The sequence below is a fragment of the Symphalangus syndactylus genome, chromosome 8 (assembly GCF_028878055.3).
Source record: "Symphalangus syndactylus isolate Jambi chromosome 8, NHGRI_mSymSyn1-v2.1_pri, whole genome shotgun sequence".
NCBI lineage: Eukaryota > Metazoa > Chordata > Mammalia > Primates > Hylobatidae > Symphalangus > Symphalangus syndactylus.
In genome coordinates this window covers 99,609,740-99,634,710 of record NC_072430.2, presented here as the reverse complement: position 1 = coordinate 99,634,710, position 24,971 = coordinate 99,609,740, and the positions used below count along the sequence as shown (strand labels likewise).

General features: G+C 39.7%; 1 protein-coding gene across 1 annotated transcript; it reads right to left on the bottom strand.

Annotated features, from left to right (window-relative positions):
• Positions 1–1,077: 1,077 nt before the first annotated feature.
• LOC129488206 (bromodomain-containing protein 9-like) lies at positions 1,078–2,907 on the bottom strand. The gene is given in 2 exon segments (XM_055290079.2): positions 1,078–2,630; positions 2,632–2,907. Coding segments are annotated over 2 exon segments (1,776 nt in total). The 5' UTR covers positions 2,872–2,907; the 3' UTR covers positions 1,078–1,094.
• Between the last annotated feature and the right edge of the window lie 22,064 nt (positions 2,908–24,971).

Here is a 24,971-nt window from a genome sequence, read left to right as displayed (position 1 = left end):
GGCTATTTATGTTTGAATTATTTAAAATAAAATAAAAATTTATTTACTCAGTTGGCACTAGCCACATTTCACATGCTCAGTAGTCACATGTATCTAGTCATTATCATATTTGATGGTGCAGATATGGAACATTTCCATCATTGGAGAAAGCACTATTGGACAGCATTATTAGAGCTTGTGGGCCTCTCTAGTAAGTATCTAGTTGACTTGTTAGATGTCTTAAATTCTTTATTACATGTATTTTCCTTCCCCATCACAAGAGGGCAATGAGTGATATACACAAAGAGAGCTTCAATAAACACTCTAGTTTCCCCAAATTTCCCCCAGGAATAGGTTTAATGATTACTCTGGGTTATAAATTGAGACAGCAGCAATACACTTACAAAGATTTTTTTTTTTTTTTTTCCTGGTTAGAAAACGTTTTATGGACATGGAACACTCCACTGTAACGGGCAGGCAGAATGCACTCCTTTCTCAGGGTCATCAATTAAACAGAAAACAGGGGAGCTCTCCTCACCCCAGCCTGGCCCCGTGCTTCCCACTGGCCCCTGCGAGGCCCCTACCATGGCCTGCCTGGGAAACACAAACTATGACAGGAAAACGCAGGACTGATAATGAGGCCAGACACACCCATGCCTGTGCCTCCCAAGAGCGACCCCAGGACAGTGGGGCAGACAGAGGTGTCTACACTGGCAGAAACAAGGCCTGGAGCCACACATGATGCTTGGCCACAGACTGCACGCAGCTCTGCGGCCTGGCCACATTCCTCAGGGTTCACGGGGCTGTGTACAGAGACTCTCTCTGCTGACACGTTGGCCATATGGCCTTCACGTGTGACTCCACTCCTCAGGGTTCACGGGGCTGTGTACAGGGACTCTCTGCTGACACAATGGCCATATGGCCTTCGCGTATGACTCCACTCCTCAGGGTTCGCGGGGCTTGGAGACTCTGCTGACATGATACCACAGACAATTCATTACCTCACCGGGGCTGCTTCCTGCATGCCAGAGGGGGCAAGATCAAAGTCCTTGTCTGATGACAAAAACTCTACAAGTGCAAAATAAAACTAAAAAAATAAAAGAGCTGAAGGTGGTCTAGAGTTTGGTCTTGGTGGAGGCCGCAGGCTCTGGAGACTGAGGAAACTCACAGGGGTCGTGGGTGACGTCTGGCTGCTCCCCGACACTCAGGTGAGAAGGGCTTCCCGGGTGGTGCTGGTCCCTCTCGGAGGCGTTGGACAGGGAGCTGAGGTTGGATGACGGCTGAGAGCCGCCGTGCTCCGCCTGTGCTTTGTGAAGGTCCTGCAGGAGCTTGGTCATCTCATCCAAGTTCAAATGGCTGTCGTCAGGGTCCAGCTCCTTCTTCACCTTCCCCAGAGAGCTGAGCATGGAGATATCCACGGAGAGGTCGGGATACGACTTCATCGACATGAACTCCAGAACAGAGCCACTGCTGTCGCCTAGGGTGTCCCCAACCTTGGCTTCATCTGGAGGTTTCATGGGAACATTTCTTCTCTGCTTCAGCTGGAAGAGCGTCTTGGAGTGGTCTCCGCCTGTGATCTGGTCCAGGAGGTCGTCCACCACTTTCTTGCTGTAGCTCCCAGCATCCTTCACAAACTCCTGCAGGCTCAGCGCACACTGCACGCCTGTCTCATCTGTGTAGGCTGAATAGAGCAGCTCCATCTCCTCCGACTTCAAGACGCCAAATACTGAATTATTCTGCATCGAAAGCGCAGTAGTGGCACTGGAGAGAAAGGTGACTTTGTTTCTTCTCTCGTCTTTGAAGCCCAGCGTGGTGAAGCCTGGGAGCAGCTTACTGGAGAGCGAGCTCAAGTCTACTGGGTGGGTCTCCTCCTCATCAGCGTCCAGCTCGTCTGTGTTGACCACGCTGTAGAGCAGACTCCCGTCCCCGTTCCTCTTCAGATAGCCCATCTTGCCGCCTGGGAGGAACCGGTTGATCCTGTCCCGAGCTTCGTCAGCTGCGTGCTCCAGCAGCGCCAGCACGTGCTCCTCTGCGGTACTGTCCGTCAAGCTGCAGGCATTCCCTTCAGGCTTGAACATGTAGCTAATAACTTCTCTACTCGGCTTTTTGGATTTCTTGGCAGTTTCTACTTGTACTGGTACAACTTCAGGGACAGGTTCCTCAACAGCTGTATTTTCATTGCCCAAAAAAGCTGCCTGTTTGCTCATCATCTTAAAGCCTGCCTGAAGGATCTTCTTCGCCGACTTGTAGTACACGGTATCTGGCCTATTGTATGTCATTGCATTATCACATATCAGTTTGAAATCTGCCTTAAATTCCCTAACTGATTTGTATTCATTAGCTACAATTTTGTCTTTCATGGTGCCAAAATCCATGGGATGTTTTATTATCATTGAATATCCAGAAGCAATTGCATCCGTGACAGGAAAAGCAAAAAATCCATGGGGATCTTTTCTCTGGAGCTGGCAGAGGAAGTGTTCCAGGAGTTGCTGAATAGGTGTGCTCTCATTTTCGGCTGGCTGTGTCCGGCACGCTCGGACTGGCCGATCTGGGGGCGGCTCCACCTCCACCTTCTTCCCAGGATCAAAGTCGTCAGCCTCTCCCTCCGTGTCACAGTGCTCCCTCTCTCGCTTCCGCTTCTTCTCTTCCTTTTCGCTTCCTTCTTTCCTCATCGTTCAGATGCTTCTCTTTCTTGGACTTCTTTTTCTTTTCTTTGTGCCTCTCTCGCTCATGGTCTGACCTGTTATCATAGTAACTGGAGTTGTGGCCAGATCCTGAGAGTTCAGTCACTTCACTTCCTCCGACCTTGAGGACTAGCTTCAGGGGCTTCTTGGCATAATCCTCATAGGACGAGCGCCACTCGGCCTTGTGCTTCTTTTGCTTCTTGCCCATGGTGGCGCCGGCGACGGGCCTGGGGCGGGGGCCGGGAGCAGCGGGGACCTGGCCGGACCGTGGCCGCCACTGCCCCCTGGCCCTGGCTGGCCGCCCGAGCTCGCTGCCTACACTTACAAAGTTTTTGCACTATGGCATCCATTAATTTTTTTTTGATATGGAGTCTCACTCTGTCACCCAGGCTGGACTGCAGTGGTGCCATCTTGGCTCATAGCAACCTCTGCCTCCCAGGTTCAAGTGATTCTTCTACCTCAGCCTCCCAGGTAGCTAGGACTACAGGCGCCTGCCACCACGCCAGGCTAATATTTGTATTTTTAGTAGAGACCGAGTTTCACCATGTTGGCCATGCTGGTCTCAAATTCCTGACCTCAGGTAATCCACCTGCCTGTGCCTCCCAAAGTGCTGGGATTACAGGGCCATTAAAAATTAATAGTTAGCATTTTTTGCTCATAAACTATATGCCAGATACTTGACATGCATTATATTTCATGGCATCGTGAACTGGATATTATCCCCATTTTGCAAACAAGGCAACTAAGGCCCAGAAAGTAAGAATAGCATCCCCAAATCATATACATTCTAAGTGGCTCTTTGTAATTCTGAAGACCATGCTTTAGGTCACACTGTGCTGTAATAGCTTAGTTGTAGAAAAGCAATTGGCAATAAATGTCATTTGGTTAACATAACCTGAAATTTTATTGCAGGCAATTTCTATTTCTCTGTAATTTCTCCTGTTTTGATACTTCATGTTTTCTTTCCTCACTGTCTTGGAAAGTACTTCCAGAAGGCAAAATTTATACAGATTTTAATCTTTGTGGGATGAAGCACTCATTTATTTGTAGTCTTACAGAATGTTATCAATACTTTTTTTCTGTTCCATGTAGTATTGGTTTTTTTCCCCTTCAGTTTAAAATACAGGCATGCACTTAAATATTTCTAATAACATGTGGCAAGGGCTGCAGATCTAAGATCCTCCTGTACCAAAATATAGATCAATGCGATGGCTTGTGATAATAAGGCTGCTCCTCACTCCCAGAGGAATTGTCAAATCCTTTTGTTTGTTGAAGCTTTGTGTTCCAACTTAACTATCCTTGACAATCTGTTTCTTATCTGTTTTAAGATGCTGCAGAATTCTTTAAAAACAAGATGGATTTTGTTTCTAATAACAATAATTATTTTTAAAAAGTGCCTTTGTGATGAGTTTGTTGCCTATCATGTGCCTGGTGAACTGAACTTTAAATGACCTTTTTGCCCTTATTATTGCAGCTGTTGCCTTCCAATTTTATATAGAAAATATGAAGGAAAGGGAATTTAAAATAGAAATTTTTTATTGAAGTACACACAGCTTCAGCAGCTGCTGTTACAAGGGTATCATCAAATACCAACACTGACAAAAACCCATGGGGTCTATTTTCTAATTCAGTCTTGAAGGAAATTTACAATAGTGAGTGTCTATGGCAGTTGAGGTTGGGTAAGATTTAGATGACTCATTTCCCTTATCTAATGAATTCAGGCCCTGCAAACTTTGCAAAAGCTTTAAACTGACAAAACACCAAGAGAGTTGATGTGAAATTGAAAGACAGCTGGCATGGACTCAGAGCCTCTTGAGTTTAGCTCAGAAAGCTGCAAACCTGTACAGCTGCACAACTGTCAGAATAGATTCCAGCATAAAGATAGTCAAAATATTGCTATAGATGAAGAACTTTATGTCTAAAGCCTCTATTCCACAAAGAAGAGTCATTTTAAATAAAGAATGCACATGGCATTTTTACATTTATCTCCATTTTGCTAAGATAAAATAGGTGAAAATGTTTCAATCTCCAACAACTTAGGTTAAAAAATTCAATTAAATATGAAAAATAGTTTAAAAATTTTTAAATGATCAAATAGTTTTCCTGGAAGTAAAACCACTTTGATGTGGTTTTCCTTTTCAGGCTGTCTCTTTCCGATTCCTCGGTTTTGACAAGTCATAAGGATAATATAACACTTTGTTTTATTATGTGGTGAGAAACTCTTCAGAATGTTTCTGTGTAAGAGCACACTTAAATTATTAGGTGGGGAAACAAAGCTTGCTAGGTTTGGTGTTTTCAGGCAAAAAATGATATCATCAATTATAATTTGTATACCTTTTTTTTAAGCAAAAACAAAACCCAAGTCAAGTGGCATTTATGGCACAATTGACATTTTACTTATGGGAAGATAACTCAACATTAAAGATATAGTTTGCTGAACAGTGATTACAAGGCTTATTGTATTAATGAGAACTAAAAAGTTTGACTACATATTCAAAGGATCCCAGTCACGGCCTTTTATATTGCCCATCACAAAATCCTTTTCAAGCAATTTAAATTGTATCACGACTGGCTATTGGTATTTGTGAAGTGGCATTAAACTCTGGCAAATAGTGAAATTCCGCTGTATAGAATGGTATCTGTAAAATAAAATATAAATGCAAAACTGAAAAAATAGGAGATAAAATCACATGATTTTTACAATGACAGTATGTTGTTTAAAATGCAGAAAAAAATATGCATGAGTAGTTCCAAATCTTTATTTTATTCTAGGTGTTTTATGTCTTCTTAGACTGTTAGATCTAAAAAACTCCCTTTTCAATCCTACTATGTATAATGAGACTAAATCATAAACTATGTTTAATGCATTTTAAATTCATATGCAACTTGTCAGCACCTCCGTTTTAAAAATGATTTTACTTCTCATAATTTTATGACTATTTGGCTATAATATAAAATGCTAAATATATCAGTGTGTGAAAACAAATTGAACTTGTAGACTGTGGACTCCTGTACATTACTCAAGATTTAGGTGAAATGCATGTAAAGCTTTTTCTGGCCTTGACTAGAAAGAAGAGGAGAGACAAAAAACAAAGAGAGTCAGTCTCCTCTTCTTTGTTTTTTCATTTCTGTACTAAAATTTACTATAGTATTTTTCATTTATTTTATTTTTATTTTTTAATTTCTTTTTGAGACACAATTTGGTCTGTCGCCCAGGTTAGAGTATAGTGTTGTGATCACAGCTCACTGCAGCCTTGACCTCCCAGCCACGTGATCCTCCCGCCTTAGCCTCCCAAGTAGCTAGGACTACAGGCATGCCACCACACCCTGCTAATTAATTTTTTTTTTTGTAGAGATGGGATCTTACTATGTTGCCCAGGCTGATCTTGAAATCCTGGGCTCAAGCGATCCTCTTACCTTGGCCCCTAAAGTGCTGGGATTACATGTGTGGGCCACTTTGCCTGGCCTACTATAGTACCTTTTAAAGTGTTTTGAAATTACTGTATATGTGCCTTCTTCCCTGTAAGAATGAATGACCCTGTTGACATTATAAATGAGGTCTTATTCTTCTCTTTAGCATTGGTTGATCCAGCAATTCAACGATGGCATCAAAGACTAGTTCTTTCACCTTTTGCTCTGCCATCCACCCTTATATCATCCCAAGATTGGTTCTTGTAGTCATAAGATCATTGCCCATTTCCTATAGCATTTAAGCTGTATTTATTCTCACTTAAGCCTTCTGGGAGAGAAAGAGAGTGTTTTTCCACAATCATGGAACAATAGTACTTCTGTTCAGTCTGATGTACAATTGACCCTTGAACAACACAGGTTTGAACTGCTTGAATTCATTTATATTTGAATTTCCTCCCCAATCTGCCACCTCTGAGACAGCAAGACAGATCCCTTCCCTTTCTATTCCTCCGCATCAGCCTACTCAACATGAAGATGATGAGGATGAAGAGCTTTATGATGATCCACTTACACCTAATGTGTAGTAGATGTATTTTCTCTTCTTTATGATTTTTAAAAATAACAATTTCTTAGTATTATGGGCAAGGCTTCTGGTCAGCAGTAGACTGTTAGTAGTTATGTTTTTGGGAAGACAAAAGTAATATGCAGATTTCTGTCTCTGTGTAGGGTTGGTGCTTCTAACTTCCATGTTGTTTCAGGGCCAACTGTAATTGTTTAGGTCCAACTCTGGACTAGTAACTGTCACCAGGAGAATGTCCTGTGCTGATTGGCCTAGGTCACAGTTCCTTAACCAATTTTGGGCAAGGGAGACATATTATGTTTGCTTAGACTCATCAGGGCCCTTCTCTGGGGATGGAATCAGTTCCTCAAGCTGCAATGAAACTTTATTGAAAAGGTGGTGAAATAGATGTTGGCCCTCACCTGTAATGTCTACTACGTAGAATTTTAGTATGCAGTATTTCTCAGGCTTATTGGGTTGAGCGTGAACATTTATAGAAATTCTTCAAAGGAGCTTTTTGTTCTTAGAGTAGATAGCTTAGGAAATGCTGACCTGTAAGATTAAGTTAAAATTCCTTATTATAGCATAAGAAGCATTTTTGATATGGCCCTGAGTCTAGCTACTAGTTCTGTAGTCACTTCAAAGTCATGTTGTAGCAATAGCACGTTTATTGCCTTTCCTATGTCTCTCCAAGTTTCTTACTATTTCAAGGCCTTTATTATTTGTTTTCTTGGTTGGCAAGTTTTTTCCACTCTGATTACCTTTTCATCTTTCAAAGTCAATCAAACATTTATCTCCTAAGAAGCCGTTCCTTCTATATACTATTTCAGCATCATGTACGTAATTCTTTTATTGCTTCCCATATAAAATTACAATTATATATTACGAGGTTTCTAAATTTTGAGTGACTGGAAGGGGAGCACCTATGTCTTATTCATCTTTCCAGCCCCAGAATTTGGCAGAAGATTATTGTTAAATGTCTGCTCCATTGAATGGTCCCTTTAGTATGTTTTTGAAAATATTAGATCAAGACTACATTTTTATACTTTTTTTTTTTTTTTTTTTTTGAGATGGAGTCTTGCTCTGTCGCCCAGGCTGGAGTGCAGTGGTGCAATTTTGGCTCACTGTTTATACTTTTATTCATGCCCAGAAGTATTAAATGTTTTAGTAATTAACTGCAAAATCTTTCTCTGATGGCTTGAATAGTAGTTCCTAAATCAACCTCAGAATCTGAGCTGTACAATTTTTCAAGTTTATTTTTTCTGCCTAATTCATGCTGCCTAATTTCCAAGTTCAAAATCAAAAATTAGATGTAGACTTTCTGATCAGGTGGTATTTGCAAAAGTTTAGCTAAAATCGGCAAAATTGAGAATGAATTTTTATGAGAAATGTCTGCATAGTTGAAGTATCGTTATTATTATTATTTTGGTAGGATAGGGGTCCCACTATTTCGCCCAGGCTGATTTTGGACTCCTGGGCTCAAGTGATTCTCCCACCTTGGCCTCAAAAAGAACCAGTATTACAGGCATAATTCACTGTGCTCAGCCCAGATAACTGCTTTAAATCCATCTTGGGATCACACCTCAGAGTCCTGAACATATTTTCATAGAAAACAGTCCATGGTCCCAGAGCCTGTATTGTCATACAGTGTAAGGTGAGACAATGTCAAGGCATGATTTTAAAATGTAAGTTTTGAAGTATTATTCTTAAAGTGCACAAATATCTGTTTCTTTAGATTATAAAACTTCAAAATTACATTCAGGAGCTACTTAAAATATTCATGCTAACTTGCAAATATAGGTGAATCTGCAGGTAACTGTTTGTTTTCTTGTTTTTAGTTTTTTATTTAATTTTAAATAGGGATGAGGTCTCGCCATGTTGCCCAGGTTGGTCTTAGCTCAAGTGATCCTTTTGCCCCTGCCTCCCAAAGTGCTAGGATTACAGGCATGAGCCACTGCGCCCGGTCAGTAACTGTCTTTTAGTGTGTCAAAAACTTTTACTTAGGTTAATTGTAGTTTTAATAAACATTTTAAAAAGTTCACCAGGCCTTTCATATAATGTCATTGCTAGGTGAAATGCAAGTTTTAAAAACTTTCTCTCCAAAAATACATAGAGTATGTATTATACTGTGATATGAGCTTACTTAAAGAGGATGTTTATTTATTTATTTATCTATTTATTTACTTACTTATGCAACCCAACATCCATTTCTCCTTCTCCTCTTAAACACTTCTCAATTTCTCTCTCCCACATTATAAGCAACCTTGGTCAAAGGGTTCTCAACTCTTCTAGGTGAGTAACCAAGGTAGGCTAATCAGATTTTTCCTAGACTTAACTTAGATGGAAAAGCAGTTAAAGTGGAATTACCCAATGATAGTGTCCAGGCAGAATGCCCATTAGTTCTTGCTACCTAGATTGCTAGAGATACTCTGCTCCTGTCCTTTCTGGCTATTTTATTCTTTGAGCTCCACCGTATTCCTGTAATTCCTGTAAATTCTCTTTCTGCTTAAGTTAGGCAGAGTCAGTTTTTCTTAGGTACAAAGAACCCTGACTATTAGGGTAGTCAAGGTCATTTTACCTTTGGTTTGTTTTCAGCCACATTTTCAAACTGTATCTTTGTCAACTTTATTCTTTTTGCTTCATTTGAATTTTACGGTTTCTCATATGGGAAAAATGCCATGAATTAAGTAAGCATGATTCTTTTTATTAGGTGCCAAATGAAGTCAGGTTTTAAAAGCTGAGTCTTGTCATGTTCAATCACTTTTCTGTAGCTCTTTCCACCTACAACAAATACAATCTGCCTGTTAAGATGTGCTTTAGCCATCTCTTTGCAAATTGTGTAAATATTTTTGGAAGAGAGTTTCATTCCTCATTGTTGAGCTAATTTTCTCACAGTTTAGAAATGTCTTTATAGGAATGAGCTTTCCAAAATTAGGGTATCTATTTCTTGTGTTTCAGTAGAAAAACACAATAAAAGAGATATGTTTGCCTGATACATGCTCATTCTGAGAGAATTGCAATCTATTCTTATTGATATCTTTTTGGGAAACTTGGATCTGCAGGAAACAGTTTTATCTTATTTTGGGATGTAGACAACTGTTTAGAACTGTGAATAAAGGAAAAAAGTATAATTGTATATCTCCTACAACTTTTAAAACATATTGCAAGGGCTTGAACTCTATCATAGTGAAAGAAAAATGAACATTTTTATAAAAATGAACATTTATTTAGATGAAGGTTAAAAGACAGAAATGCTGTTCTGAGCGAAATGTCTATAATAATTGAACTTTTGAACCACAGGAGCAAGTCGGTACTTCACCAGGTACTCTCCAAAAATCTTTTTGTAGGCTTTAAAATACAAATGCCTTTAGAATGTCAAACTTATATTTCTTCAAAGGAAAGAAAATCCTTCTGGAATACTAAATGGGCTTATAAAGAAGAGTCTTGGCTAAAAGGAGATCAAATATTTTATCAAAAGTTCGGGTCATCATTGCGAGAGAAAAGATCATGGAATAGCTGCTTAAGATTACAAAGGAGCCGTGATAGCTTTAGTTAATGATAGTGCACAGCCAATTTTGTCTTTGTACTTGCTTTATAAGAGTTCTCACCATTGGTTTTCTTTTGTACGTTTCTTTCTTGGTCATTATAGAACTTGATTATTATGGGTTTGAAAATCGTAGAGGTTTTTCCATATTACATCTAACTTTGTGAGGTAAGATTACCCACTGATGTTAAAAGAAGGCAAATGAAATGGCAAGATTTATAATATACGTATGTGAAGTAATATTTTTTTCTTTCTTTCTTGGGAGATGTTGGGAAGAACAGGGTTGAGGGATGCCTGGAGGAAAATGCTGAGGTGGAGTGTAATAGTTTCCTGGGGCTGCTGTAACAAGCAGAAATTTACTCCATAAACTTAGCGTCTTAAACAACAGACATGTATTGTCTCACGGTTGTGGAGGCTACAACTCTGCAATGGAGGTGCAGTCAGGGTTGATTCCTTCTGAGGGGTGTGATGGAAGAATTTGTTCCAGGCTGTTCTCGTTGGCTTGTTGATTGCCAACTTCTCCCTGTGTCTCCACATGGTATTCTCCTTTGGTGTGTCTGTCTTCAAATTTCTCCTTTTCATAAGGACATCAACCATATTGGATTAGGGCTCACTATATTGACCTCATTTTAACTTGATTACCTCTGCAAAGATAATCCTCTTTCCAAATAAAGCCACATTCTGAGATGTTGGGTGTTAGGACTTCAACCTATAACGAGAGGCAAAGAGATGCTTAAGGGGAAGAGCACAAGTCAGTTTTCACACTGGGCAGGAGAGGGAGAAAGGGTAATTTCTGTATGTACTTTTTTTTTTTTTGGTGAATCTAGGCAATAAGGGGCTTGCTGCCGAGTTTTTTTCTTGTGGCCTTTTGACTTTGCTCCTATTAAGAATTAGAAATACTTTTTATCTTTCTTGATTTATGCACTATGGAAGTTTGTCACTATTTCTGTACTAATTCCATAATCATAGAATAGAAATAGATCCTGTTAATTTCTTTTGTGTTGGATCTTCAGTGAGAAATATGAAAACCACTGTACATTTGAATAATCTATATCTACTGAGAATTCTCTTCCATTGACCTTTGTTCTTTTTGTCTATCTCATTCCACAATTAGCCTTTTGGACTAATTTTAGTCCAGCATTCTTGCTTGAGTTTGTTCTTCTTTGTAACCACCTGGAGAATTATCAAAATGTGGTTTCCTTAGTGAGAAAAGTAGAAAACCCTCTTGTCTTCTGCTTATATTAATAGCTGCTGCTTTTGTATGTGTGTTGTTAACATTGGATAGTGGCTCTGATTAAAAGTCAAGGAAATATGGACTCACTGTGACAGCTGCAGGGAAGGAGGGTACAGAGGATGTTCCACTTACCTGCTGCATGCCCAGTAGTTCCAAGATGATGTCTTGCTCCTCCGAGGATGCTGCTTTGGGTTTTATTTTAGTGATACATATGACTTGCTGCAATTCTAGCCAACATCTTTCTTGGCTGTATTATTGTTTTAGTTTCTAGCCAATAGGTTATTTGTACAACAAATAGTCGCTTTTTAAAGTTACTAAATGAGATTCACCCATTTTAAAGATCATTTATATGTAAACGATTATTTACTGAGTATCTGCTGCGTGCATGCTAGGTATTGTGCTAATGATGAGCAAAACACTGAACCTGTCCCTCAAGAAGCTCACTCAGGTTCACAAGGTGAGACAAATCCAAACACAATAGTAGCAAAATGTGATAAGGACTGTATTAGCCCGCTCTCACACTGCCATAAAGAAATACTCAAGACTGGGTAATTTATAAAAGAATTTAATTGACTCACAGTTCCATGTGGCTGAGAAAGCCTCAGGAAACTTACACTCATGGCACAAGGGGAAGCAAACACATCCTTTTTCACAAGGTGGCAGGAGAGAGAGGAATGAGTGGTGAAGGGGGAAGAGCCCCTTATAAAACCATCAGATCTCATGAGAATTCACTATCATGAGAACAGCATGGGGGAAACTGCCCCCATGATCCAATCACCTCCCACTGGGTCTCTCCCTAGACATGTGGGGATTACATTTCGAGATGAGATTTGGATGGGGACACAGAGCCAAACCATATCAAGGAGTATTAGAAGGACACACACTGGACTCCAAAGGAGCAGACTCCTCAGTAAGGTCTTGAATGATGAGTTGCAAGTTATCAGTTCTTGGTCAGAATTTGAGAAGGTTAAGTGAGGGAAAGGCTTTTAAGTGGTATAAGTGTAGGCAAAGGCCCCAAAATAGAAAGACAAATGTGCTGGAGGAGAAGAAGGACAGCAAGGCTGGGAACTGGGTATCACCATAGAAAGTGGTAGGTGGACAGGGATCAGATGATGAAGAGCTCCCTGAATATTGTTGGATTTAGAAGTAGAAGACCTGGAACACTGCCTAAACTCTGCCCCTGAGTAAGGATGTGACCTTGGGTAAGTCACTGAAAAGCACCTGGTCCTTAGCTTTTCTTTTTTGAGATGGAGTCTTGTTCTGTCGCCCAGGCTGGAGTGCAGTGGCAAGATCTCGGCTCACTGCAAGCCCTGTCTCCCGGGTTCACACCATTCTCCTGCCTCAGCCTCCTGAGTAGCTGGGACTACGGGCACCCACCACCATGCCCGGCTAATATTTTTTGTATTTTTAATAGAGACAGGGTTTCACCGTGTTAGCCAGGATAGTCTCGATCTCCTGATCTCGTGATCTGCCCGCTTCGGCCTCCCAAAGTGCTGGGATTACAGGCATGAGCCACCACGCCCAGACAGCTTTTCTGTTTATAAGATGAGGATGCTGGCTCTTGCTTCTCTTCTGCCTTTCCAAGTCCAATCACTGTATAATGATGAACATGATGGTACATGGCCTAACCCCATTCTCCCTGTTGCCTAATTTTTTGCACCACCCGTTTTTCTGTGGAGCTTCCAGTGAATCTCTGTTACTTTTGGAAGCCTTTCCTCTCTATGTTTTTTGTCATACCTCGGTGCTTCTGCTCAGGTTGTTTCTGTTGCCTGGAGTGTCTTTGTCTGTTTTTCTTTTTTTGCTTGTCAGACTTCTACTTAGTCTTTACTTCAGACATTGTGTTCCCACAAATGCCATCACTGAGATTTGAGGCCAGATGAAATTTTCCTCTTCCTCTGAAGAACTGACCATATTATAAGCTGTGAGTAGCAAGAGAGCACAGTTGTGTTGTATTCATCTTTGAATTCTCAGTGACTACATAAATGCCTTATTCACAGAAGGCATTCAGGAAATAAATGTTGAAGTGAACTGACCTGAGAGTCCGGGGGAAGCATGGGAGGCTGAAGAAACACCAAGAGATGCACTGCATTGTAATCTTGCAACATGAGAGAACTATGCTGCTGGTGGGTCTGGCCTGAGGAGCTTCCAAGCCCAGCTCTTCTATAGCTGGAATAAGAACCTCAGCAGGACAGCAAAAGAAACTATCAACAGAGTAAGCAAACAACCTACAGAATGGGATAAAATATTTGCAAGCTATGAATTTGAAGGTCTAATATCCAGAATCTGTAAGGAACATAAACAATTCAATGAACAAAAACCAAATAACCCCATTAAAAAGTGAGCAAAAGACATAAACAGGCACTTCTTAAAAGAAGACTACACATAGCCAACAAACACAAAAAAATGCTCAACATGACTAATCATCAGAAAAATGCAAATCAAAACCACAATGAGATACTATCTTACACCAGTCAGAATGGTTATTATTGAAAAGTCAAAAAAGAACAGATGCTGGCTAGGCTGTAGAGAAAAGAGAACACTTATACACTGTTGGTAGGAATGTAATAACTTAGTTCAGCCACTGTGGAAAGTAATTTGGAGTTTTCTCAAAGAACTTAAGACAGAATTACCATTCAAGCCAGCGATCCCATTACTGGGTATTTACCCAGAGGAAAATAAATTGTATGTGTGTTCATCACAGAATTATTCACAATAGCAAAGACAGGAAGTCAACCTAGGTGCCCATCAACAGTGGATTGATAAAGAAAATGTGGTACATATACACTATGGAATACTACACAGCCATAAAAAAGAAAAAAATCATGTGTTTTGCAGCAACATCAAAGCAGCTAAAAATCATTATCCCAAGCAAATTAATGTAAGAACAGAAAACTAAATACCACATGTTCTTACTTACAAGTGGGAGCTAAACATTGGGTATACATAGACATAAGGATGGGAACAACTGGAGACTACTAGAGTGGTGAGAGGGAGAGGAGGGCCAGAGCTGAAAAACTACCTATTGTGTACTACGCTCACTGCCTGGGTGACAAGATCATTTGTACCCCAAACCTCAGCATCGTGCAATCTACTCATGTAACAAACCTGCACATGTACTCCTGAATCTAAAATAAAAGTTGAAATTTTAAAAAAGAGAAAGAAGGCAAGGTGAGGTGGCTCATGCCTGTAATCTCAGGGCTTTGGGAGCCTGAGGCCAGTGGATCACTTGAGCCCAGGAAATAGAGATGAGCTTGGGCAAGATGGTGAAACCCTGTTTCTACCAAAAAAAAAATAAAAATAAAAAAAAAATTAGCCTGGTGTGGTGGCTCATACCTGTAGTCCCAGCTACTCTGTAGGCTGAGGTGGGAGGATTGCCTGAGCTCGGGATGGGGAGGTTGCAGTTAGCTGTGATTTTGCCACGGCACTCAGCCTGTGCAAAAGAGCGAGACCCTGTCCCCCACCCAAAATAAATAAATAAATAAATAAATAAATAATATATAAATAAGAAAAGAGAGAGAGAAGCTTAGCAGGGGTTTTCAATGAGGCTGCATTGACCCTCCAGGGACTGCTGGAAAGGTTTTGAAGAGAAGAATCAGGGAAGAGAATGGAGGGGAAACCCACAGGGTGAAGAGGAGTGGGTTTTGTGGGACTAGTACACCAAAGAGAGCACTCCAGCTCTAAGAATGACAGCAGTCACTTTGTGTATGTGTTTCAGAGCCATATGTATGCACTGGTAAACTTCTACTATGAGAGAAAAGCAGTATGGCTTTTTGTTCTTTATACTTCTTTTAACTGCTCCCCTAAACTTCATATTTTTTTTAGCCAAACCTATTTCTCCTGCTTCCAGAAGAGAGAAGGAGGACTCTCTTTTCGTTGTTCTGGTGGAGGGGGAGTAGAGAGAGATGTTAGAATGTGCATGGGTGCCATTTTGACTATTATGCCTCTTCCAGCAGGAGTATTTACTCAAGGCATGGCCAGGCAAAAGATGCCAAGGGGCAAGTTCATGTCTAGAGGACAGACTGAGTACACCATATCTGAAATGCTTGGGATGAGAAGCACTTCAAATTTCAGATTTTTTCAAATTTTAGAACATTTGCATATATATAATGGGATATTATGAGGATGGGACCCAAGTTTAAACATAAAATTTATGTATGTTTTATATATACCTTACACACATAGCCTGAAGGTAATATTATGCAGAATTTTAAATTATTTTCTGCATGAAACAAAGTTTGTGTACACTAAACCATCAGAAAGCAAAAGTGTTACTATCTCAGTCAGTGTTCTAAAAGTTTTGGATTTTGGAGGATTTCAGATTTCAGATATTCAGATTAGGGATGCTCAATCTCTAATACCTTTAAAAATATTTACCTGTATTTTATTACTATATTTCCTCTCATTTTTCTTTTCCCCCAATTAAGCTGGTAGTTGCTGGGTATGTGTTATCTCAGGGGAGGGATGTGACAGGGCAATTCACAGCAATAATGGGAGTCATCTTCTCTGATGTTGTTTCAAAAAAACCTCAGCTTCACAGTGGGGAAGGGAGTCTCAGAATAGGCAAATTTTCATGAAGTCTGAAATTTTCTTCCAGAAATATCCTTCCCGGAGTGGAAAACAATTCTCCTGGAAATGGGGAGACAGGAAAGAAAAACAGAGCTATTGTGGGTCCTGGAATGCAGGGCCCTTCACCCTGTTCTCTGGCAGTGCTGCTGGAAAACGTCACCGCAGAGGGGTTGGGGGAGTCTCCTTAGCAGATGGAGACGCAGGCAGCTACGGCAAAGATTTTAGTGTCAAAACAGGTCAGAGGAACAGAAAGACACTGACCTGGACATTATGTGAGCTAGGACAATGGATATCTCAGTGACACCTGTTTGCACTGACAGCTGAGAACCTGGCGGTTCTCTTCCAGTGCTTTGAAAGATCTCAGAACTGGGTGGCACAACCTATGGAAGAGGTAGTACAAAGAAAAGACTGAAATTAAAATTCTCCTTCCTCATGGCAGTCTCAGGGAATGGAGATCTTCAGTGTCAAAAATTAATTATAAGGGCTGGGCACGGTGGCTCACTCCTGTAATCCTAGCTCTTTGGCAGGCCAAGGTGTGTAGATCACTTGAGGTCAGGAGTTCAAGACCAGCCTGGCCAACATGGTGAAACCCTGTCTCTATGAAAAATACAAAAATTAGCCAGGCGTGGTGGCACGTGCCTGTAGTCCCAGCTACTCAGGAGGCTGAGGCAGGAGAATTACTTGAACCCAGGAGGCAGAGGTTGCAGTGAGCTGAGATTGCACCACTGCATTCCAGTCTGGGTGACAGAGTAAGACTCAGTCTCAAAAAAAAATAAAAAATTAAACTTAATTATAAAAAACAGAAAAGAAGGTCTTTAGTCCACCTAAATGTTTCGTGTCCTCTCGAAGTTTGAAATTATAAGCAGCGATGTGCTTGAGCTGGCTGACACTGGCTCGTGAGAACCCATCGTTAAATTTTCAGGTATTTTGTTAGCTGACTGTAAAACACAGCCATTATGAAAAAATCAAATAATATCAAGTATGATTAAATACATTATATTAAAAACAAAATAATAAATACTTCAAACTGATGTCTATTTCTCTACATTTTACTATTATCTATACTATTAATACATCTTTTGTATATGTAAGGTATGATGGAAATCCTATAAAGTGATGTTTTACTGCACATCTCTTCCCAAGTCTTTTTTCGGTGACATCACAAAGGTAGCTTGAAATCAGCATGGCTGGAGTGTTTACACCCTGGGAATTGGCAAATGCTACAAATGAGAAATTTTCTTTCTTTTCTCCTTTCTTTCCTTCTCTACTTTCCCCCTTCCTTCTCTCTTTCCTTATCCTCCCTTTCTCCCTTCTTCCTTCCCTCCCACTCTCCTCCCTCTTTCCCTTTGGAAGACTTCTGATAAACATTTTAGCAGCATACTAATGAGTACAAAGAATAACAATAATGAAACAAAAAGGTAAGTACAAACTGGAAGTAGGAGGGTTAGAAACAAAAAGGCAATAGGTTCAAGGGAATGACTGAGGAGTACGATTTAGCACTGCGAGTCTATATGGTACTGACGGGATTTTACTGAGGCATATAGAGTAGCTAAACAGGACCAGTTGACATTCACCCACATTCTCAAGTATTTATTTCAGACAATCCACAACTGCTATGGATGAAGTTAGATAAGCAGATCAGTTGAACAAGAATGATTTAATGCAATGTGATGGAAGCTAGAGAATTACTTTATGTCCAGTGAGTGTGTGGGCTGAGGGTGCCTGTGGTTCTGTCCCCACTCCGCTGCTGCTGCCTTGGGTCTTGCTTCCTTAGCTTCCTTTCTAGTCTTGCCTTTTTTGCTTTGTGCTTTGTATCTAGTCTTGCCTTTTTGCTCTTGTTGTTGAGTGTTCTTATAACTTTATTTTCGTGTTCTTCTGTTTTTTTTTTCTTTGCTGTACTATTTAATTTTTCTGCAAGTTTTCTGTTTTCTAGATTTTCTTTGACCTTTTCACGCATAGACTTCTCTAATCTCTATGTTATTGCTCTACCTGTTTTCATGATCTGTTACCTTTAAGTACTTTGAAGCCCTGTTCAAAGTGTCACTTCGTAGCAGTGTGCTCTTAATCAAGTTAACTTCTTTGGGCCTCAGTTTTCTCTTTTGTAAAATGGGAAGATTTTATCTCCTTCATAGTGCTTTTTGTAGATTTAAATGATATAATGTATATAAAGTACTTAATAAAATTCCTGACATCTAAAATAAAAAATATTACCTACTGTTTTAAAAATGTTAATGCAATCCTGGCTAACACAGTGAAACCCCATCTCTACTAAAAATACAAAAAAAATTAGCCAGGCGTGGTGGGGGGCGCCTGTAGTCCCAGCTACTCGGGAGGCTGAGGCAGGAGAATGGCGTGAACCTAGGAGGCAGAGCTTGCAGTGAGGAGTCGAGATCGCACCACTGCACTTCAGCCTGGGCGACAGAGCGAGACTGTCTCAAAAAAAAAAAAAAAAAAAAAAAAAAATTGTTAATCCAAACCGAGTTGGTTACCTACAGGTTGAGTATCTCTTATTCAAAAATAGTTAGGACTGAAAGTGTTTCAGATTTCTGATTTTCTTGGATTTGAGGGCTCTCCACCTGTATTAGCATTGATGCTAAGCTCTTTACCAGTGGATACAAACTCAAATGCATATAGGGCCTAGGCAGAACAGGAAGGAAGTGGTCTAGGCTGGGAAATACAAAGATGGTGGTAAATCAAAGAATTTATTATTTGTTGGAAGGAGGCAGCCACTTCTTAACATGGGCCAATTGACAGCATGTTAATTTTTCAGGAAACGAGTGAAAATTGGTAACTTTATGAGCAGTTTTATTGAGGTAAAAAAGGGTGGCTTATTATTGGAAGATAGCACTTCAAATAAATGGTCTATTGTCTGTATTTGGCCTGTTGTCTGCTGATTTGAAAACTCTGCAGGACATATTTATTGAGCCATTGTTGAGCAGCTGGTTTCTTATTTATCAACAGGAAATCCTGGCTTGCACATATGACATTGCTGATTTTCTAGTAAGAGTATATTTGGATGAAAATCCTTTTGTTCCTCATATAACTCCCCCTAACAAATAAATTAGAATCAACCTTCATGTGGGGAGACCTCCCAATGGAATACGAGAAGTAACAAGTGACCTAACTGTGCCGCAATTGAGTGATACAACCCCAGTGAAGGCGGTAGGGAAGAGAAAGACTAACCTAAGTAATTTTGGGAAACAGCATTTTGGCCGTATATCGGAGATTAAACAAATAGAACTGTGCATAAATACTGTATTATAGTTACTGAGTTTTTTTTCTCAGAGGGTATGGGGCAGCAGTTCTGAAACTAATGTGTGTATAAGGATTGAGCAAATAAGTAAATATGTCATAGATAATGAGAGCCAGGTTTCTCACTGTCAGAGAAAGAAGTTTCAAATAAAGAAAGGGGAAGGCTAGAGTGAACCTTGAAGTGTTGGATTAGAATGGAAGCATAAGTATTGTGGGAGACAGATAAATGCTCACCCCTCTCAAAATATACATGTCCTAATTTCCAGAACCTATGAGTGTGTTATGTTACATGGCAAGAGGGAATTAAAGTTGCAGGTGGAATTGAGATTGCTGATCAGCTAGCTCACTTTAAAATCGAGATTCTTTTCAATTATCTATGTGGGTCCAATATAATCATAAAACTCACTATAAGTGAAAGAGGGAGATAGGAGAGTCAGTGTCAGAGTGAGCAATATGAGAAAGACCTAATCAGCCATTGCTGGCTTTAAAGATAGAAAGGGACAAGCAGCCAAATTTAAGAAGCTCCAGAACCAAAGGCCAGAGCTGAAACAATTTGAGGAACAAAGTAATTAATTATAGTGATGGATTATAACACATAAAATAAATATTCATGAGTCCATACTGATTTAAATAATTGAATAAATTAATGAAGGAGAAAGGAAAATATTTCCTTATAGAAGAAATCTAATTAATGAAGTAAAAGTGTGAGAAAAATAAAATAATAACCATTGGGTATACATTGCAGTAGTAATTGTCGTAGGCAAGATTCATTGTTGGAAGCTAAAATTCACGGGCAAAAGTTTGATGAGAAATGGAATATTTGCATAATTTAAAATGATCTCCCTCTAGCTATTTATTAATTATAAAAGGAAAATAGTGACTGTACAGTGAAGAATTCTGGTTACCATCAACCCAAATAAGACATATTGGCACCATTTTCCTGGCCACCATCACCATGATGTCCTGAGAAGGGTACAACCTCACTTCTATGGTGTTCGTGTCAAGAGTGCATAATCTCAATTGAATCATGTGAAAACATCACTCAAACTGAGAGCCAGCCTACAAAGTAGCTGTCCAGTACTTTTCAGAAATGTGAAGGTCATGAAAGCAAGAAAAGACTCAGGAGGTATTACAGAGTGAGGGAGTCTAAGGAGGCTGGGCAACCAAATGCAGAGTGGGCTTCTCTATTGCTCTGGACCAGGAAAGGAACATCAGAGAAAAAGGTGGTGAAGTTAGAATGAGGTCTATAGTTGATAGTATTGTACGAATGTTCCTTTCCTGGTTTTGTAATATGTTAACAGAGGAAGCTACGTGAAGGACGTTCAAGAACTCTATTCTATTTCTGTAACTTTTCTGTTATTTCTAAAATTACTGTAAGTCAAAAAGTTAAAAAAAAAAAAAAAAGGAGTACCATGAAAGCAGTGCAGAAGAAAGTGTTAAAGGGCTCCACTGAGCGGACAGTTCATTCAGAAGGATTTCATGGCAGAGGTAGTGTATAAGTCTGTTTGGTCTTCCAAAACAAAATACCACAGACTGGGTGGCTTAAAAAACAGAAACTTATTTCTTACAATTCTGGAGCCTAGAAGCCCAAGATCAGGGTGCCAGCAGATTTGGTTTCTCTGTGAGCCTCTTTCTGTGGCTTGTGCTGTGGCTGCCTTCTCACTGTGTCCTCATATGGCCAGTCCTCTGTGCATGCCCGCTTCTAGTGTCTCTTCCTCTTACACAGACAGTAGCTATATTGGATAAGGGACCAACACTTATGACTTTATTTAACCTTAATTACTTCTTTAAAGGCTCTGTTTCCAAATATAGTCACACTGGAGATTAGGGCTTCAACAGATGAATTTCAGGGGGACACGATTCAGTCCATAACAGGAGGCAATCGTGGAAACTCTTGAAGAATAGACATCAGCAATGTCAGAGGGGACAATCAGTGATTTAGGGACTAACAAGTAGCTTGGTTTCGTAGGAATGTTGAGAGTGTGTGGAGGAGCTGAGGTAGACAAATCTAGTCAGGGAAAGTGTGTGTGCACACGGGAATCCTAGCCATATTCCTGGGATTTTGAATTCATCAGGCTGGCAAAGAGGAGCTGTTGAGAACAGTTAGGAGGTGATTGTAGTAGTGTCGGTGAAAACAACAGAGACCTGAATGAAGGTAATGAAAAACAGAAAGAAAAATAACAACAAGAACCAGAAGAGAAGATCTGATTATAAGAAGCACTACATGAAGACTTAACACTGTTACTAAATGGAGAGTTAACGGGTGGTTCCCATGTAGAGTGTTCAGAGACATGCTGAGTTGACAGGTTGTTTCAGTGAAACTTTCAGAAATGTAAATTTAAAGATTGGGGTTTTTAGAAATGTGAATGTAAAGATTGCAGAGAGGTTGGGGCTAGACATTTAGTTTTGGGAGTCTTCAACATAGAGATGATAGTAGGAACGTATGAGTAGATCTAAGATTATCAGAGGTAAGTATCTGGCAAGTGTTGTGTCCTTACTGGCCAGATGTATTAGGTGTTTTGAAACGAGTGTCATTTATGCTTCAGAGACATTACAGTAGATTAGGTTTGAGGAGAGACCACTGAATTTGGCAAATTTGCAGTCACCAATCATTAACAACCCTTGAAGATGTTTTAAAAATAAGCATGGTAAAAAAAAAAATGGAGAAAGCAACTAGTCTAAACCCATCCTCCTCCACTCCCAACCCATGTGGGTGATAAATAGGTAGCCAGAGACATGGTGTCTTTTCAAATGCTAGCACTGTTCATAACGTAAGTCTTCATTTGACAATGCTCCGTGATTTCATTTAAAACACCAGCACTGGCCTTTTACAGTGGCCCCTAGCATCCCCTGAATTCATTTGATTCCTGTAGCTCATAATTGCTGAGAGAAATAGCACTTTGAGTCACTCGGTTGTGTAAGAGCAGTATGTTTGATGACTTTTTCATCTCATAAAACAAGGCTAAATTTTTCCTTACAGTTGGAAAAAGCTTTAGATTGGAATAAACCTGACCTCAGGCTCCAAGTTTATAGGTCCAATTTATTCCCTCTGTAAATTCATGGGGCAGCTCTGTGTGAATTTCACAGCGTGTGAAATCTTATTTTGGTCAGGTGTTCATGTCTTTTCATGTAATTAAGCAATTATTTTCAAATGGAATAAACATTGTAGAAAGCTTTGAAAAATGTTAGTAAAAATAGGACTATACTGTATTGATGTTGAGTCTTTAGTTGTTCAAAGAGTATTTATCAGTTGAAGATATGGCAAATATTAGCATTTCTACTTTGTAGACAGAGAAATTATGTGATGCACTTGAAGTGCTACTGAAAGTCAAAAGTGGGAGATTCTTGACTAGAGCTTTTATTATCTATTTCTGTTCTCTATTTATATCTGTTTCTCTGTTCTCCATTAATACCTTCTTCTCTTTTTCATCTTTGCTATGCAAATAAATCCATATAAGTATTCTGGAGAAATGGTATTGAAAAAGTGGTGGTTAAATTCTTAAATATTTTTGAAACTGCTGTTTGAGAGTGGTGATTGTTGCTATGGGTTACCAGCTTGGTGTGTTATCAGCCAATTACTGACTCTTTCTATAATACATTCTGTATCTCACAGCCACATTCCATTAGCCTACTCAAAACTCTACCAGCGTAAACATATAACCTAAGTAAAAACAGCATTTTTGTAACACAGATACAGCTTGAAGATAAGTGTCCATTCTGCCCTTTCAAGGAGCCTCATATATATTCTTCAGTTTCCACTAAGGGAATAGATTGCTTGTGTAATGGTCAGTTCACCAGGTGAAAACAAAGGAGAACCTAACCCTCCAGGTGCTCACTCTAATCCACTCAATCAGGGTTCAAGAAAATCAGTTTTCCAGACCTTGTGAAGTATCAAGTTTTTTAAGGCAGAGAGGATGTACCCATCTATTATTAACTCAGTGGATTTAAATAGACAGGAAGTTCCAATTGATTGTATGAAATGATGCTAGTGTACCATTGTCAATAGAGAATAGTGTACACATACTTTTCAGGTATTTAACTGGGATTAAAGAGTGTATGGACATGGACCAGACCAATTCCTTCCATCTGAGGAACAATGATCATCCTTTTGGGCTCGTTTGAAGGAACTCAAATCTCATAAGGTGACATTCCCAAATTAGACTGGTAGAGAAAGAGGGAAAGTGTCCAGTGAGATGAGCACAATTCCTTCAAGGAGAGCTAGAATGTAAATGATAACAGGACAGGGTAGACATCAGGCACCATTCCCCTGACTCCAGCTACAAACACTTATGTGTGACAGGAAACATAAAAAAAGAAACTAAAAGGACATAATCGTGCTTAAGAGACATGTTTCATGAACTACAAAGAGAACATAATTGCAAAATATTGAGAGATGCTAAAGCTGTGGGACTCTTAGGAGTTTGTGTCAGGTACAGGAAGAATAAAACTTTACACAAGATAGAGCACTAGAGCCAGGGATATCACTTGAAATTAAGGGCTACATGGCTCTTTCCTATGAAGGAGGCTATAAAGAATTATTAATGACAGTTGCCTAGAGCTATATTAAATTGGAGCAGAGGCAGGAGGATCTGGATTAGCTTAAAGGCAAGATCTGAGAAAAACTATGCATTCATTATTACCACAAGGCAGGACCCCAAGCCCCTAACAAAAGTTTCTGAACTGGTTTCCCACTATTGAATAGTAGGTTATGCAGATGGGTTCACAAAACTGCTAAATTGGAAAGAATGGGTGGACTGGAGACAGGGAAAACACTTCCCACTAAAAATGAATCTGCAAACCAAATTATAAAACATATCAAGACTCTAAATTGGCTGGGCCCGGTGGCTCACTCCTATAATCCCAGCACTTTGGAAGACCGAGGTGGGTAGATCACTTGAGGTCAGGAGTTCGAGACCAGCCTGGCCAACATATTGAAACCCCATCTCTACTAAAAATACAAAAATTAGCTGGGTGTGGTGGCGGACACCTGTAATCCCAGCTACTTGGGAGACTGAGGCAGTAGAATCGCTTGAACCCAGGAGGCAGAGGTTGCAGTGAGCTGAGATTGTGCCACTGCATTCCATCCTGGGCGACAGAGGGAGATTCCATCTTGAAGAAAAAAAAAATAGAATAAATTGGAAGATAGTATTGATGACTTTACCCAGAACACTATATAGAGAATAATGCATGGTAAATAGATAGGAATTTACCCAGCACACTATATGGAGAAAAGAGAGATGAATAATTACAGATGTGAAAGAACAGTTAAGAGCAAGAGAAAGAACAGTTAAGAGCAACATATCATCAGACTGATCTGTTCTAATTTATGTTTAGTAGTCATCTAGGATAATTTTAAAAATTAGATTTGAAGAGATGACTCTGATAATTTTCTAGAAATAGAGAAAGCTATCCAGGTTGTTCTAACAGGTTCTAACAATGAAGCTAACAGCTATTAATTTAGCTAGACAGAAAAGAGCTGAATTCTTAGAATAAAAATACATGTGCAATGACTAGGTGATAAAAATACATTTAAACTTAGAGATATATAGTAAAAATGGAGAGTAACAATTATAAATAGAAAATGTTGACATAAGTGGAGAGAAAAGACAGATTACTGCCAAAGGTATGGTGATTAAACTGACAATAGACTTCTGTTAGTAATAAAAGCCAGAAGACAAGAATAATATTCTTAAAGTACTAGAGCAAAAGTATCATCCAAAATTGAGGGCAAAATAAATCATT